The sequence below is a fragment of the Mus pahari genome, chromosome 22, assembly GCF_900095145.1.
Source record: "Mus pahari chromosome 22, PAHARI_EIJ_v1.1, whole genome shotgun sequence".
Classification (NCBI taxonomy): domain Eukaryota; kingdom Metazoa; phylum Chordata; class Mammalia; order Rodentia; family Muridae; genus Mus; species Mus pahari.
The window spans coordinates 46,611,105-46,628,338 of record NC_034611.1 but is presented as its reverse complement, the minus strand read 5'-3'; the positions used below and the strand labels follow the sequence as shown (position 1 = coordinate 46,628,338).

At 48.8% G+C, this 17,234-nt stretch overlaps 1 protein-coding gene across 1 annotated transcript in view; it reads left to right on the top strand.

The window, feature by feature from the left end:
• The window catches only part of B4galt1 (beta-1,4-galactosyltransferase 1), a 47,933-nt gene that overhangs the window by 23,237 nt on the left and 7,462 nt on the right, over nt 1-17,234 (top strand). Inside the window, exon 2 of the mRNA XM_021222204.2 lies at nt 6,445-6,680. Coding sequence (XP_021077863.1) covers nt 6,445-6,680 — 236 coding nt within the window. The remainder of the gene's footprint in view (nt 1-6,444; nt 6,681-17,234) is intronic.

Sequence of the window (17,234 nt, the reverse complement as noted above, 5' to 3'; positions counted from 1 at the left end):
GAGGGCCTAGACCATGATATCTGAGGCCTGGCCCCAGAAGACAAAGACAGAATCACGGCTCTTAGGGTGATTGCCTCCTAGCAATCCTATATGTTCCTCAAATGGTGGAGTTTCTTGCTCAGAAAATTTTCAGAGGAAATTTCAACCCACTGTCAAAATCCCCCATGGTTTCTTATTTTCTTAGGGGTAGGAGGAGACATTTGAACAGGTTGAGAAGCACTCAGTTGTGGAAGACAAGAAGGCTCCGCTAGTGGCTTATGTTCGCTTGAAAGACTTGGTTTCAGCGTTTCTTAGTCTGGTAAACTGTTTTCACAACTCAACCTCAGGCTAAGGATTATTTCCTGAACCACTCACTGACCTGTCAGTCAGGAATCAGTGAACTGGATGTTCCAGTCTGTTTTGCTGAGGCTAGAAAACTGAACCAGTGTCCGGCCAACATGGAAGTGAGGTTTGAGCCTGTATTCGGGTTGGCCTAGATTAGCCCTGCTTTTGTTGTTGATAGGAAGATTAAATGAAGATAAAGGCGGAGCTCACGGGTGGGCTCACCGTGATGTCACACACCCAGGCTACAGCCAGGGGGGTTTACAGAGCTTAGGCGAGGAGTGATGACGTGCCAGCCAGGAGCTGGGGTGGTGTCCATACACAGATGGAATCTGAGCCCCTGGGAGGGTACTCTTGGGTGGGTTGCCGGAAACTCGAAGGAGTGATGTTAGCCTGGAGCTTTCTCCAAGCGGGCGGCGTTGGTAGGAGGGCAGATGGGATTTCCCAGTTTGTGCAGGAGCTGAGCAGGGCTTCCACCCTAACAGTCAGTATTGTTGTTTCTTTTTTTTTCTTTTTTTTTCAAGACAGGGTTTCTCTGTGTAGCCCTGGCTGTCCTGGAACTCACTCTGTAGAACAGACTGGCCTCCAACTCAGAGAGATCCCCCTGCCTCTGCCTCCCGAGTGCTGGGATTAAATGTGTGGCCACCACACTTGGCTTGGTTCTGCTTTCAATACATATATGGGCATATGTGTGTTTGGCGTTGGTGTATCTTTCAAGGAAGCAGTGGAATTTACAAAGTTGAACTCGCACATTGAAGTGATTGGGCAACTTACACAAGAGGCCACAACCCGAACTCCCAGCCGCGAGGTCCACGTGGCAGTGCTTGGGCCCGGGGAGCTGAGGACAGCTCCCATCTGTGCTTATGTAACCCTGCTTCCCAGCTCTCAGAGCCAAGAAAACACACAAGGCAACCCAGCAGGCCGAGAGCCTGCAGAAGCACACGCCATGCGCTGCACAGCGAGAGTGCTTTGGCCCAGCCGAGGCTTATCATCAAGTACTCAGGCCTCCAGGGCCTCTCGTCCCTCTTCCTGTGTTCATGGGCAGTTCTGAGAGCTGGTAGCCGAGACCCCTGTTTGTGAATGGTATCAGTCCTTGCCTGCCTGGAGTCTCGGGACTTTACTTCTTTTCTCATCCTATTTTTAATGACGGTTCTTAAAGGCTTCACCCTTCTTTGTAACCCACCACCCACCCGAGTAAGTGGAAAAGAAAGGATCCGGGAAGTGGACCTGTGTAGAAAGGTTCTTTGGAGCAACTCCCGTCTGTATTGTTTAGAATCACAGGTCAGCAGGCAGCGGCAGCTCGATCCACTCACAAACACTTCACAGATACACCAGCAGTCCAGTTTGGTAGAGCCGGGTTAGCAACTGTGGTCACACGACTTAGCAGACACAGCCAGGCCTCAGCCTCAGCTGGAGTCAGCAGGAGGGACCAACAGGAACGCCAGAAGTCCTTAGCTGTGCCTCTCTCAGAGAAGCGAAGATCAGCAAAGACAGGAGACCCACAAGCATCGCACAGCTAGCTGTACCAGCAAGCCAAGCTCTGTCTCCATCACTCAGTGAAGTCCTCCTTCTACCCTCCACACATCACGTGTGTTCCCTGTGCCTTGCCTCGGCACGTGCATCCAGTCAGCCCGCGTCCTTGGAAGCAGCAACAAACTGCCGTACACCACCAGAAGTTTTTTGGTGCGTTTCTCTCTATGTCATCCCAAAGAATCTTTCATCACGTGTCCTTTCATGGGCTTGCTTTAGCAGAACGTCCTCTCCTGTGTCTGCTTCAGCGAAAACATCCCTTCACGTGTTTGCCCCAGCAAGACACCATCCAACCAACTTTCCAAGGAACCCTTAAGTGTCCACCTCAGAGTCTAGCTCCTTGGATTTTTCTCACTGCAGTAGAGCTGTGTGTGCAGTGGAGGCTAGCCCCTACAGTATGGCAGCGGGTCTGTGGCTCCAAGGCTAGCCCCTACAGTATGGCAGCAGGTCTGCAGCTCCAAGGCTAGCCCCTACAGTATGGCAGCGGGTCTGCGGCTCCAAGGCTAGCCCCTACAGTATGGCAGCGGGTCTGCGGCTTCCCGGGCAATGCTGGAGCCGAGGAGGCATTCACCTATGGGCCTGCTGCTGCTGTGCCCTTTGCTGGAGAGGCGTGAGCTGCAGAATTCCCAGAATGTGGAGGGGTCGGAGAGGTGGGGGTGGGAAAGGGGTGTGGGGTGAGGTACTCGCCATGTGTTGGGGGCATGATGAGGTGTGAGGGGGGAGAGGGGAGCAGGGATGTGAGAAAGGCTCATCAGTGGCCAGGCTCTGAGGAGCCATTGGAAGAGCACGGTCCTTGAGCAACTGGCAACCAGGGTGTTTTCCTTTAGATCTACTACATATCCATAGACAGAGCTTCCGGGAAGTGAGAACATTCGTGTCTCGGCTCTCTCTCCAGGTCCCTCAACACACCCTTCTTTAGCTGGCATACAAATTGGCACTCAGTTGATACCCAGAAAACACTGACACGAACGCTCTTGAGTTATCAATCACAAGGAGCGTTTGAATGAAGCAAATGTTTCAGAATAAAGGCTGGTTCTACTCTTGGTAGGGTCCCAGGGACTTGGTCAGCATTATTGATGCTGTGTGTGTGTGTGTGTGTGTGTGTGTGTGTGTGTGTGTGTGTGTGTGTTGTGAGTGTGTGGCCAGGAATGTATGTTACATGCATGCATTCATGTGACAGAGGGAGAGAGAGAGAGAGAGAGAGAGAGAGAGAGAGAGAGAGAGAGAGAGAGAGAGAGAGTGTATTGGAGTTGAGTAGGAGGAGGTGGGAGTGGAAGCTAGGACTGCCCCGTGTCTGCTCCCTGACTGGTTAGACAGCAGTGTTGTTGCCAAGGGATCGCTGGAGGACAAATAAGTTAGACAGTAAGTGCCGAAGGATATCCTGAATAGGTGTCACTTGGGGCAGGTTAAGGTGTCCGTGGCAAGTAGGTAGCTAACAGAAAGAGGGAACGGAAACAGGATTTGGGGAGTGGTGGTTTCACCTGGGTGAAAGGGACAATGACTGTTATCAGGGAAAGAGGCTGAGAAAGCATAGGTGATAGGTAGGAAGGCCTGTGAGTGGGCCTGGTGCTGCGTAGTTAAGGTTTCTTTCTTACCCTTCCACCCATGTAGGATACTCATTTCTTCCTTCCTGCTTGCTCATTCATGCTATCTTGGGAGCAAGAAAGACGAGAATTAGGATTTTCAGAAGATCCTAGCTTGGGGTCTGTTCTTCCTGGTTTTAACCAGCACTCTGAGCCTGTCAGGTCTAGAATTCATCTGGTCCAATATATGTAGTTTATGAATGGGAGTAGATGGAAATTGTTCAAGGGTCATCCAGTGAGTCACTGATGCCGCTGCACTAGGGTGCAGCCTCCTCGCTCCTCTTCGAGGCTCTTTACCTCAGCATCTTTCCGCAGGGGCGACACAGGACACTTTTGGCCCTGCAGGTGCACACTTGTGGGGGCTTGGCAGACCACATGTGAACTCCTGTTTTCTGGGTTGGTTTCAGAAAGTATAAGCACCTGGTCAGAAGGCAATCCAGATGCCTCTTGGGGTCTTGTAAGTAGGGTTTATGTTTTTGCAATACCTCTCCAGATGGCCTGGGGCCTCTAACTCAAAAGAGCTGTGTCCTGAATCCAGACTGTGACCTCCCTTTTGGAGGTCAGGGGTCTTGCAGAACCACTTCAGTCTCAGTTCAACTCAGATGATCTTGAAGAAAGAAGAACCCAGTGGTGGATCATGAGCCCCAGAGGTCTTTTCTTAGGATTGGGGAATCGAGCCCCTAAGCCTAGTAGGTCTCGAGGGCAGGAGTGGGAAACTCTAAGGACCTTCACTGTTTGAAAGTTTCAAGGCCTGTGAAAACGAAGCACCAGGTTCCCTGTTGTCCAGTTCATCGGTAAGAGTCATTTGGGGTCTGGAGAGATGACTCTGTCAGTAAAGCGCCTCCCTTACAAATACAAGGACATGAATGCAGATCCCTAGCTCCTAGGCTTGGCAGCCTACATCTGCAGCTCCAGTGCTGGGGCAGGGAGCAGAAACAGAGACAAGCAGATCCTTAAGAGCTCAGCCCGGCTAAGTCATTGAGCTCCAGGTTCAGTGAGAAACCTTGTCTCAGAAATTACAGTGGAAAGCAGCCAGGGGGTAAAACCAGTGTTGACCTCTGGGTTCAGACCCACACCCCTGTGCACACCCATAGGAACACACACATACACAGCACATGGGCACGTTAAACCCAACATCTCTTGAGCTTTTTGTTAATGTTCCTCTCAAGATCATCTGAGTCGGACTGAGACTGTTTGGGCCAGTGTCCTCAGGAGATCCTCTTGATAGGATTAAGATCTGCTGTACCACGGGACCACAAACATTGTTCTCAGAGTCCCTGCTCACCTCAGGGCATCTTGGGAGGTCAGAGCTGAGACAGTAGCAGTATTGTTAAGAAATGGTTCTGCAAGACTCCTGACCTCCAAAAGGGAGGTCATGGTCTAGATTAAGGGCACAGCCCTTTTGAGTTAGAGACTGTGTCCTTCCTTGCCTAAGCTCTGTGTTTCTCAAGAAAGTCAAAGGATGAAGGCCTGCCTGTCAACGCAAGAGTTAGTTGGTTCAAGGAAGTGGGAACGGCTAAGGAACTAGGCAACCAAACCGGGGAAGACGGCTTGAGCGGTGGGCCTGTTCAAGGCCCTTGGCCACAGAGCTTTCACCACGCAGGAGATTTGATCAGATCTGCGTCTCAGAAGAGAATGAACTAATGGGAACAGGTCCTGTGGTGAAGGAGCAGGGAGAAAAGATTGAGGAGGATTCTGGAACGGGAGAGAAGGTGGCAGCTGTCAAGAAACGTTTACCAGATGGGACAGGCTCATGGCTTCCTTTGCTAGAGGTGGATTTTAGGAAGGCAGCTGCTCCCTGGGCATGTGAGGAGCTGCTGCTGCTGCTGCTGCTGCTGCTCCTCCTTCTGCTGCTGCTGCTCCTCCTCCTCCTCCTCCTCCTCCTCCGTCTTTTTAATAAAAAGGACAGATTGGAGCCCACACAGGGGTGGGCAGAAGTGAGTGTTTGTCCTTCGTGTATTTCAGGTGACTCTGATCTGTCCCACCTTCTGTGGCTTCCTCCCTGTGTTCGAGTGCCTGGTCTGTTTGACATGTGAAGCTGGCCACCGCAGAATAACAGTTCCCCAAATGACAACATCAGTTCAGTGATGATGTAGTTAGGCAGTGGTGAGGTAGAGAACTTTCTCAGTGCCCTTGGGTGCTTCCCAGGAGTAGGATTTAATCTGCACAGCTCCCATCCTGACATGTCCTGAGCATAGTTTTTCTACTGAGCATCTTGCTGGGGCTCATGTTTCAGGAACTTATATTGAGACTGTCCAGGGAGCATGGAGTACTGTGAACCTGGGCTTGCAATCTTGGGTTTCTGCCTGGACCACTTTGTGCATTCCACAGGCTCTTTTCTTCCCTCTGTCCCTGACCATGACAGAATCTGCTGTCCCTTAGTCTTCTGAGCCAAGCACTTTCTTACTGACCCATTTCTCTGACTTCTTCTTCCTGGACAGGAACTCTGGAGCCATCCTGGCCTTAATTCATACCTACACTTTATCAGCTACTATTTCTAAGCTTTTTTTTCTTTTTCTTTTGATCTTTCTAGCTTGTTCCTTTTGTGTCCCCTCCTTTTCTTCTGGGATCTCATGACCTCCAGCCTTCTCCTTTGAGTCCCTTTTACTCTCCTGCTGTCTTCATTTTGAATCTGATTTCCTCTACAGTGACTCGCCCACACCACACCTGCTCCTTCCCTTTCCCCAGTTAGGTTTAGAAAGAGCCGTGTTAGTCCTATGTCTAAAACCACACCGACGGCAGGTGGCAGAGCTGGGGATTTCTGAGAAAGTGTTTTCTCATCTGTGCTCACCGGTCTGTATCGCAGTGCCCGGGTCTGGGGATTCCTGGAACAAGGTTTCCTGAGGCGACTGATCACACTAGGGCTGGGCATGAATGCCTTAGACAGCACCCTGTCTCACCCCTCTTCCAGGAGGAGCTGTCCCCTCTGTAGCTGTGGTCTGGTTAGCTAATGCAGTCTGCGGCAGAGAGGGCCCTGTGGCTGGCTAACTTCTTCCTTCCCCCTCTCTAGTTGGCCCCATGCAGATTGACTTTAATATTCCTGTGGATCTGGAGCTTTTGGCAAAGAAGAACCCAGAGATAAAGACGGGCGGCCGTTACTCCCCCAAGGACTGTATCTCTCCTCACAAGGTGGCCATCATTATCCCATTCCGTAACCGGCAGGAGCACCTCAAATATTGGCTGTATTATTTGCATCCCATTCTTCAGCGCCAGCAACTCGACTATGGCATCTACGTCATCAATCAGGTGAGGTTTGGGGAGTGGGACAAGGGAGGTAGAACACAGGCATACAAGTGTGTGCTCAGTGAGCGCTGAGGGATGGGAGTGATCTCAGTTTACAAGGATGTGCCAAGTCTTGTCACTGCTGCTGTCCTTCTTTAAACAGTACAGCGAGCTAAGTGCCAAACGGTATGCTTGCTTGTTGATATTAGCTCTGTTAGCCAAGAGAAATAGATATGGTGTGCTTGGCTTTTTAGAAGTAACCTTCCAGCAAAAATGAAAGAAAAAGATATCTCCAAAGATTGCAAAGTAAAACACTGTTTATTTACCATTTTTAGGCTACTATAGCTTTCTTCCTCCTCCTCCTCCTCCTCCTCCTCCCCCTCCTCCTCCTCCTCCGCTGCTGCTGCTGTTACTACTACTACTACTAATAATAATAATAATAATAATAATAATAATAATTCCTAAACAATCCATTTTTGTTTCAGATTTTTTGGGGGAAACTTTGAAATTCATCCAGCTGGGTGGTCAGTATCATTCTTCAGGGACCATCCATAAGAGACCATATGTATGTTTCTACAGCCAGCCATGGGTGAAAAATCTGGGGGAGTCCTATTCTGGCACCTCAGAGAGTGATATGGACGAGGCTGAGTTTCCTGCTGCACCTCAGATCGTGTGTTTCAGGCTCGCATCTGCTTAGGAAACAAATGCTGAAAACTTACCAGCTTCTCTCGCCACAACCCAGATTCAAACAGATCTAAACCGTTTTAAAGGTTCTTTTGAGGCAGGGCCTCACTCACTATGTAGCCCTGGCTATCCTGGAGCTCGCTTTGTAGACCAGGCTGGCTCAGTCTCACATAGCTCTGCGCCTGCCTCTGCCTTCTGAGTGCACCTCTGCCACCTGGCTCACACGCTACTTTAAATTGTAAACAAACTGCATTGTAGCAGAGTCTTCACCTTCCTAGTGTGGGCGGGAAGCTTCAAGGTGGCAGCATCTTACACTTCTTTAAGCATCCCTGTAGCAACTGAAGCAGCCCTCAGGTATCCTAGCTTCCCTGATGTAACATAAAGCCCCCTGACTTTGATGGAAGCAAAATAATAATAATAATAATAATAATAATAATAATAATAATAATAATAATAATAATAAAAGATAGTAGCAATTTTACTACCTCAAGCAGGCTCAAAATTTATGTTGAAGTAAAGGGGCAAACAGTCTTTCCAAAAACACATTTTAATGAAACTCGGCACCCAGGTAAATCAGACTCATCAACACACTGAGATTACAAAATATACATGAATTTTAGTATTAGGGATAAACTTGAAAAACCAAAGTTATATTCATGGGGAAAACAGTAGCGCTCATTAAGCATACTGAAGAAAAGTAGTGTTTTTCATTTTTATTTATTTAATTTCTTTAATATTTTTAAGTTCTTGGTGCATGCCTTTAATCCCAGGACTCTAGAGACAGAGCAAGTGCAGAGAATTTGAGGCCAGCCTGGTCGACAGATCGAGTTCCAGGACAGCTGGTACTACACAGAGAAACCCTATCTCAAAAAAACAAACAAAATGGTGTGATTGGACGGTGACTGTCTAATGCTTTTGAAGCTTAGAGGAAGGAGAGAAGGCTGTGCCCCGATACATCTAGTACAGGAGTTCCTAAATACGTGAGGAAGGCAGATCTCATTGTTCTAGAATCTTCCATGCACTGACACCCTGTGACCTCCGGAAGCGTTTCCTTAGCTAGTCTAGACAGCTATTTTTCCAAGAATCATCTCCAGTGATGTGTGTCCTGTGAGTCACGTTTTGGAGAAAACAACCCTAAATTACCCGCTGTCTGCTTCCGCCTTACTTTCCCTGGAATACTAGGAACTCCCTGTTCTCCCCCCCCCCCACTTGTACCTTAATATCAGAAAAGGACTCTTTTTTTAGGAGTTGGGGGTGTCACTCAGTGGTAGAATGCTTGCCAAGCATCCAGGGGTCCTTAGCTTTGAGTGCTAGCCTTGAAGCAAAGAGGAGAAACAGTGTACTGCTACCCTGTCGGTGTTCTCCAGAGCTTGCCAAGACCCCAGAGGGCAGGGATAAAAAAAATCCGCTCTGTGTCGGAGACAAGTATAGATAAGTACCGGTCACATGGATAACGGTTGCAACTAAGCCCCGAGTAAGATCCCTGAGTTCAATAATGTCCTCCCACTGGGCCACAACAGCTCTTCTTGAGGCCATGTCCTGACGTGTTTCTCAAAGCCTGGTACCCAGGGCTGTGAGTGAGCCCCATACCTGGAGAGCCACTTCCCAGTCTGTGATCATGGGCAGGCCACGGAAGCCCTTGACTACTTAATAAACAATAGCTGCTATTCCTTCCCTGTCCTTGCCTGCTGCCTCTGCCCCGTACCTTGCTGGTAAATTCCTTATTGTTCTTCCTGCCTCCTGCTTTAGCCCAATGTAGCACCAATATCAGGGTCTTGCCTCCCACCTGTTAGGGCCTCTATGGCATCAGAAGATAATGAATAGCCTATATGAGTCAGAAGACAGACTCTCAGAAGACTCAGGGGTCACGCCTCATAAACTCCTTTAGGAGGAGGGTTGTGTCCTAAGTCCAATGAGTTTCTATGGTTTATACTTGCTGTTAACCTTGTTCAGTGTGGGCCCCTCCAGCCACTATGAAACTTAAAGCTCAACGTGAGTGTTGTGGAGGGGAGTGTGAGAGGTGCTTCCCCATTGCTACAGAGAGGGGCAAGGGTGTCCTTTGGAGTTCTGTCTTTCCTCTTGCCGTACGTATGCGGGCCCTGCTCGAGTCTCAGCATATCCTACTTGGTGTCATGGGTCCTACTCTGACACTTAGGTATCTGGCTAAATCCAGTAGCACTGGGATGGACCTTGGTGTGGAAATGAGTGTCAGGGTGTCATATAGCAAACAGGGAGTGTGTCCTGTCGCTCACACTTCAGTCAGGAAAGCACAAAGCCCGGTAATAGGAAGGCTGCTACCCGGTAGCACCAGCCTTAAATGAAAAAGACAAAGGAAGAAAGAAAAGCAGAGGTAAGGAGCTTTAGAGAGCAGCCATCATAAAAGTTCCAGCCGGGCAGAGCCACCGCAGTGCCCTGACTTTCCCAGCGTCACTTATAGTGCTTCTGTCACCTTTGTGTCCTCATCTTTCTGACTCTGTCCAGGTCACGTCTTTACCTTAAAGCCTTCAACAACTTCCCTCTGCCATAGGCGAGGGCCTGAGTGATCTGAAACCTTAGCATAGGATGCCACCTGGGGACTAGTCCTGACCTACCTCCAGCCACTCTTCCTTGTCACCCTTCATACAGCATGCCACACGCAAGCAGCCTGTCATCCTCACTTGTCGCCTCCCCCTTGTGCCTCTGCTTACTCTGTGCATAGGCCTCCCCCAGTGGCTTTTTCTGGATATGTTTTAAGCCTCTTTCCTTGACCTCGTGAGCTCTGTGAAGCCCCTGAAGTAGAGGAGACCTCTCCTCCTTCTCTTGGTACAAGGGACAATTAGCATTTTTGTGTCTCATTTTGGCCCTTGATCTTTAGTTCCTGGGTAGACTCACTCCCACATGTCTGACCCTGGATCTCCTCCGCAGTCCAGAATGGACTCTGCAGGGCTTGGAACACAGGGTATCTTTCCTTGAGTCCTGCTCATTTATTGATACCCATGCTCAGGACCCCCTGCCCCTGGTTCTTTAGTTGGGTCCATTCCTGCTGGAAGCAAAGTCTCCTCTCCTAGCTTGGCCATATTATGACCCTTTTAAAACTGGCACAGTTCCTCCTCGGGGCCCTTCACCTGACATTCCTGTGCGTTGCTGACTAGGGTATAGGCTGCCTGTGATAAAACCTTAGGGTAGCCTTCCTTTTGCGGAAAGATATAATATGCTTTAGCCCCATGTTGGCTCATAATCATAAAACTCTTTTGAGTCAAGACATGATAGGTGATTCAACCCTCTAATTGGAGTCCAAAAAGAGGAAGATTGCAAGTTTGAGACTAGCCTCACTACATAGTGTGCTCAGGGCTAGCCTGGGCAACCTAGCAAGCCCCAAGCCCAAAGCACAGTCTCTTGTGTTCCTTTGTATGCTGACTTGCACAGACCTCTAGCGAGGGCTCCTCTGAAGGCTGCATAGACAATCAGATCATGGCCACTGGCGGTCTGGGATTAGGCAGAGGTGATGATAGAGTGTCCCGATTGCCATGATGTGTACTTGGTGTACCATGAGGCTTGCTAGCTCGTGTGAGAGAGGCAGCAGCTTGTTAGCAATAGCTGCCAAGCCCCCAGGAGCCTTTGTGACTCCTGATACTTCCAGGCAGACCTGGCCGGACAGGCTCTGGGAAAGAGAGAGAGCCAGCCTGTGCTGGGAGGGCAGATGGTGCGTTGTCTGGCTGTGACTTCGTTCTATCTTTTGTTGTAAAGATGCTTTTTGAAAAGTGTGTGTGTGTGTGTGGTGTGGTGTGTGTGGTGTGTGTGCACATTTGTGTATACATGAATGTAGGTGCCAGTAGAGGCCAGAAGAGGGCATCCACTGGAGCTTGAGTTATGATGGGCAGTTGTTGGCCTCCTAATGTGGGTACTGGGAACCAAACTCAGAGAGATGCTCTACGAGTGCAACATGCGTTCCCCACCACTGAGCCATCTCCAGCCCCTCCCTCCGAGGAGTGTTTGAGGCTCTAAGATGCCAGTTCCTCCAGGAGGTCAGGATCAGTTATGGTAAAGCAGATCCGCGAAGGTGGCTGCTTCGTGGCCCTCTTGACTTGACTTCTGTCTGGATTGTCTTTATGTCGTCTGTCACCTCTGTCTTCTGTTTCCTCTTCCAGCTGTCAGTGGCTATGTCAAGGGGTGGGGCTTTAGGAGGGAGAGGGCTCTGCGGTTGACTTTCCCTTGCCTTGGGGCATGGCTGGTATGTGGGGGGTGGAGTGGGAGTGGTGGAAGTGTCTGCCCGCCCAGTCTGAGTGCCATGCTCTGCTCTGCTGTCTCTTCTCTGACCACATCCGTGGTTTCTCCTGGGAAGTGTCACAGCACTTACTGGCACTCAGTTCCTAATGAATAACCTCCAGACATTTACACAAGAAAGGGAGTGACAGTGTATTTGGAGTTGGCTTTATTGTAAGGGTGGTCTGGTGAGTCCTGCCGCGGCCTGAGGCTTGGCCTGAGGCTTGTCCGTCCCTTTGCCCGTCTCCTCTGCCTCTGTGCCTTCTTTTCCCTTCTAGTGGGGACTTTTGCCTTTACTTGTCAATCCTGTTTGTAGCAAAGCAAGCTGAAGGAGGAGCTCCTATTCGTGGGCGGCTTCTTACTTTTCACCTACCTTCTCTTCTGTCCTCTCAACCTCCTCTAAAGAAAGGAAAGTCGACTTACCCACCGCTGCCATCCTAACTACTGCCGCCACCTCCGCCACCGCCACCGCTGCTGCCACTGCCACTCTGGTAATGTCCTCACATCTGACACAGTGCCAGGTCTTTCTGGCAGGGGGAAGCTGTGAATAAGCCCCTGTGACTGTCCTCCAGCTGTGGTGCCTCCCATGCAAGCACAGGGCTGCTGTGGGCTTGCTGGGAAAACGTGGAGATCGGTGGAAGCCAGCTCACGACGCAGAGCCCAAGAGACTTCGCCGACTTTAGATTAAACCCCGGTAGAGCTCACACTCAGAGTGTATGTATATAAATGTTAATATCTTGTCTTTCTCTTCGGGTCCATATCATTAGCATCTTCCCATGCTGTTTCATAGTCTCCATGTCCATAACTTCAATGCTTTCATAGTAATTGGTCACTGAGTTCTACCACAGTTAATCCCTTTCCTTATTTGAAGCTTAAATAAACAGTAGCAAACGTCCTCAAGTCTCAGGTCTGCTGTGTTGGCTCCTTCTGCATTCAAGATTGTTTGCTCAGGCTAGATTTTCACACACAGGATTGTTGTGTTAAGAAATACGTTGCACGTTTTTTATCATTAACTGGTAGGAACGGACAAGTTGCTGTTTGAAAGAGAAGTCTCGGTTTCTAGCTTGTGTCTTACGTGCTGTTCTCCCAGCCTGTGTTCTCAGAAGTAAATGTACTCACCCTTGGGACTCCTGTAGCTAACAGAACTGCCTCCCGAGAGTATGGGCCCTTGTTCTGAAGAGCCTGTGTCTTTTACTTAGTGGCGAAAAACTTAAAAGTCTCAGATTCAAGCTTCGTTGGGGACTGTGTCTAAGCTCAAAGCCACCAAGTTATTATGCATGAAAACTAGAACCCAGCTGCTAGGAACTGAAAGGAGCGTAGGCATTATCCTGCCACAGATTCTGCATAACCCCAGCCTCTCAGCTCACGCCTCTGGGCACCACCTCCAGTCTGTCTGCTGTTCTAAGATCCACCCTGGGGCCTACAGGAGTGCCCAGCCCCAGCGTCTTCAGCTCTGAGCGCTCCTAGCCACCCCACAACCTACTCAGCCGAGGTCTTAGCATCTGAGGAGGCACAGAAAGATACTTGGAGCATGGTTCATTAAGTGCCATTGGCTACAGACCTGCCCCTGGGTTTGAGGGTACTGTGAGTGGCTTTGTGATGAGGGCCCAGCAGCCTAATCTCTCCCATCACAGATGTTCTGATTCATAGAGAATCCTGGGAGCAACTTGGTTGTTGAGCTGCCTGTTGCTGGTGTGTCCTCAGGCCATCTGGGTCTCAGGATCTGTCTGCTGGTGACACGTGTAGGCCTGCATCCCTGGAAGGCAGAATGGTTGGACAGAATGAATATTCCAGAGGCGGTTGAGACTTGGACGGGGTGAAACATGACTTTCTTTAGCTGGTCCTCTGGCCTTTGTTGCAATCAAAGGAAGTCACTTTTGTCCTCCTTAGCTTCCCAGACTCAGAATTTCCCTGGAGACTACAGTAGACTCTGGGATCTGTTCTGTCCCCCTCCCCCCAAAAGGCTCTCATGAAGACACATGCTTAGGGCCAGGTGGGCATGAGGAACTTTTGCTTGAATTCTTCCTTTAAGGAGGAATTAAAATTTTGCCTACCATTACTTCCTAGGCTTGCCTGTTTTATATGACCTGTTTTATACAATCATTTTCTAATTGAGCTGGTCTCCCTGTCTTAGATTGAGAGACAAATCCCTCTGGACATGCAAAACATAGTATAAGGCTCCCTAGGGCCTAGAGGACCCACCTCTACAGCTGTTGAATTCTTCTTTCTAAAGCATTTCTTTTTCTTCGGCATTTTTTACAGATCGCTTCCCACGTGACGCCTCCCTTCCCAGCCCGGTGTCTCTTCTCTCATCTGCGTTCTCAGTCATTTAGAGATTTTTAGCAATTTGGGGGCTTTTCTTCTTTCTGCCTGTTTTCTCCCTCAAATGAGGAAGGGCTAACTCTAAATCTTGTCTGCCAGTGTGCGATGTGAGAAGGCCACTTTTAAAACCTATCATGCTGGCCATGGCTGCGGTGCATGCCTTCACTCCCGATAGTCAGTCTCTGTGATTTTTGAGGCCAGCCTGGTGTACACAGTGAGATCTTATCTCAGTACCCAAACAGAAGTCAGAACCCCAAACCGACCCAAACCAAAGTAAAAAAAACAAACAAAAAAAAACAAACAAAAAAGCTGAGTCATGCTTTTAAAGAGGAATGTGCTTCAATGTGAAGCTTCTCCTCCCCAGGCTTTGTACTGGGCATTCCCACCCTCCACCTCTCTCTCTCTCTCTCTCTCTCTCTCTCTCTCTCTCTCTCTCTCTCTCTCTCTCTCTCGGTCTAGCACTTTCTTCTACAGCTGGAGGCTTAATCATGTGAGTCACAGGCTAATTCCCTTAAGCCTAATCCTGTTTAGAAATGCCCAGTCTATCAGAGCAGCAGCAGGAATTGAGGGGGACTCTTAAAGCTAGTAAGAAAGGCCATAAGCAAACGCTAAAGAAGGTGGAGTCACCAGGGGTGTCAGGAAACGCCACAGGACTCAAGCATGTTGATAGTCTGATGGCTCCAGATGGAGAAAAGGCTGTTTCCATAATCATGGTAGCAGCTGAATCCTCACTAGGTAGGGTTCTATAATTCATCCGTTCACCTAGCTAGTCAGTGGAGAAACTGGGATGAGAGTATCCATCTTGTCTCAGTTGTGTGTGTATGGCCTGGTCTGGCACTAGGTGCTTGATAAATTTGCATTTAATTGAGTGAAGCAGTAGATCGTGATGGAGTGGGAAGGAGTCGTGGGAGGAGGGTGTCTTTTCTCTCTAAGGAGGATGAGTGCATCTTAGAAAAAGATAATTGGCTTTGCATGCTGTCTTTCTGGCCAAGAAAGGAAAGCATTTCACCCAAAGAAACCCAGAAAGTACTTTCGTTTTCTGCAGTCTCAAGGAGAGAAGAGGAAGGTACATTTTGCCTGTCATCCCATTTCAGGTTCCTGCTGGGCCTCAGCACATCCGAGAGCTGGTACCATGGACTTCCCTTCTTCCTGGTTCATGTAGATGGCACTACTTAGAGAGGAGGCCTAGGAGGGAGGGAACATGTTCTTCAGGTTACTTGGGAAATTGTCTGACTAGTTCTGAATGTGGTCCAGACAGCCAGAGCCCTCTCCGAATTGAAGGAGCTGTGTACTTCTGTTTATGGGCTGTGTCCCCCCCCTCCCCCCAAGTGCATGTTCATGGTTCCAAATTTCGAGCTCCTGGAAAGTGAACACTAAATAGTCTTGAGCAATGCTTAGATCAAACAGTCATTGCCAGCAGGTCCTGTGTCGTGCAGAGAACGCCACCAGGAGCCCTCCCACCCCAACCCCACCCCAGATCTTGGGAGTATGCTAAGAGAAAGGGCATAGTTGTGTGTTTGGAGACACCATTGGGATATCCCTTAGGGGTTAGAATCTTTGGGAATTTGTCACGATGTTCAAGCCATATATCACAAGGGTAGAAGCGCTTACTCTGTGCCTTGTATATGACATCCCCCAGTGGACATTAACAGTATGTTGTTACAATAACAGTGGTTCTAATAACTTCCTGGTTTTCTTACTCACGTTCTCCTCAGTGGACTTTTTGCCCCATGCCTTATGTGGAATTAGTTGAACTCAGAACTTCAGATGAACTCCTTGTGGTAGAGCAGCCAAAGAACACAGTGTTCTTTGTGTTCTGCGTGGTTGAAGGACTTTGATAGAGCTGGAGAAAGGAGCTCCTGTGTGCTAGGTGGTTTCTTAATTTATTCATTGTTTTCTAACTTCCTGGTACCTCCCTTTTTCTAAGTGCTTGTTTCTCTATTATCTACCTGATGGACAGACAGCCCATGGAGTGCCACGATTTTCAAGTTTCCATTCAGGCATGGTGAGAGAGAAGTTCTCATCCGTGGGCTACAGGCCCTTGTGGGACAGTGATACTCAGAGTGGAGGCTCCAGTCCCTGGACCCCTAAGGGTTTCAGGGAAAAAGCCTTCATAAGTGAAGGTTGCACACTGTGGGGCCTTCACTGCTTCACGGCCCTCTAGGAGGTCAGAAGGAAAGCACATGTTCAAGAAGAGATTTGTGGCCTGCTAGGGGTAAAGGGCAGCAGGCCTGTGTTGGGACCTTCTCTGCTAACCATGGGACACAGGAGCCAGTAAGAACCAACACCCCAGAGTGACCCTCAAGGAGCTGCTTTGGTCAGAACTTTACAGAAAGTGTCATCTAACATTGTACATTGTAACTTGTTCATCAGATTGTCTGTCTGTCCATCCATTCATTCATCCATCCAATCCATCCATCAAGCTAGACAGCAACTATTACACTTTTATTTGATGACAGTGAGGCACTAGTTGACTAAAAAAACGAAAGTGTAAGCCTTGTGACACATTCTGACGGGTGAAACTAGAACAAACGAGGTAAGTCATTAAAACACGAACAATCTTTCCACCATCAGGCTTAGCAACTTGGGCCCATCAGCTGGACCTAAAGCAGGTGCCTTGTCTCTAAATCTATCATGTGTATCTGACTGCTTCCAGCTATGCACTCTGAACATTATGAAGGCAAGAACTGAGTAAGGTTCACCACATTCCTCCAGCATCTAATTGATGGTCTGATAGACATGTAGAAGTCCAACAGTATGTCAGTCAGACTGGAATCGATTGAAGAGGAAGAGGCACTCAATTTTCACTACTTCCTATGTATTGTTGCTGGTGTCTATAATAAGTGACATGTGTTTGAATGTCTTTCACCTTTTCTTTTAGAGCTATATGGGTTTCCATGGGTGCGAGCACACACACACACACACACACACACACACACACACACACACGCAAATTTTAAAAGAATTTCACTATATTCCAAATTGCTCTGTATTCTGTATTTTGGCTGGTCTCAGACTCATAATCTACATACTTTGGGCTCCTTGGTGCCAGAGTACAGGTGCCACCATACCTGGCCATTATCTATCTATCTATCTATCTATCTATCTATCTATTTATCTATCTCATTATGTGACACACATGACTTGTATAGCCATTTCCCCAGTGATGCTTATGCAGCTGTTTAAAATCTGCTCCTATGGTGCATGCATGCTTCACAGGGAACAGTTCTGGTATTGTTCACAGTTTGTCACACACATGTAAGCCCTTCCGCTGGGCAGACTCCTGGAAATGAGGTTGCTGATTCAGGGGGTAGACACTCGGGATTGGTT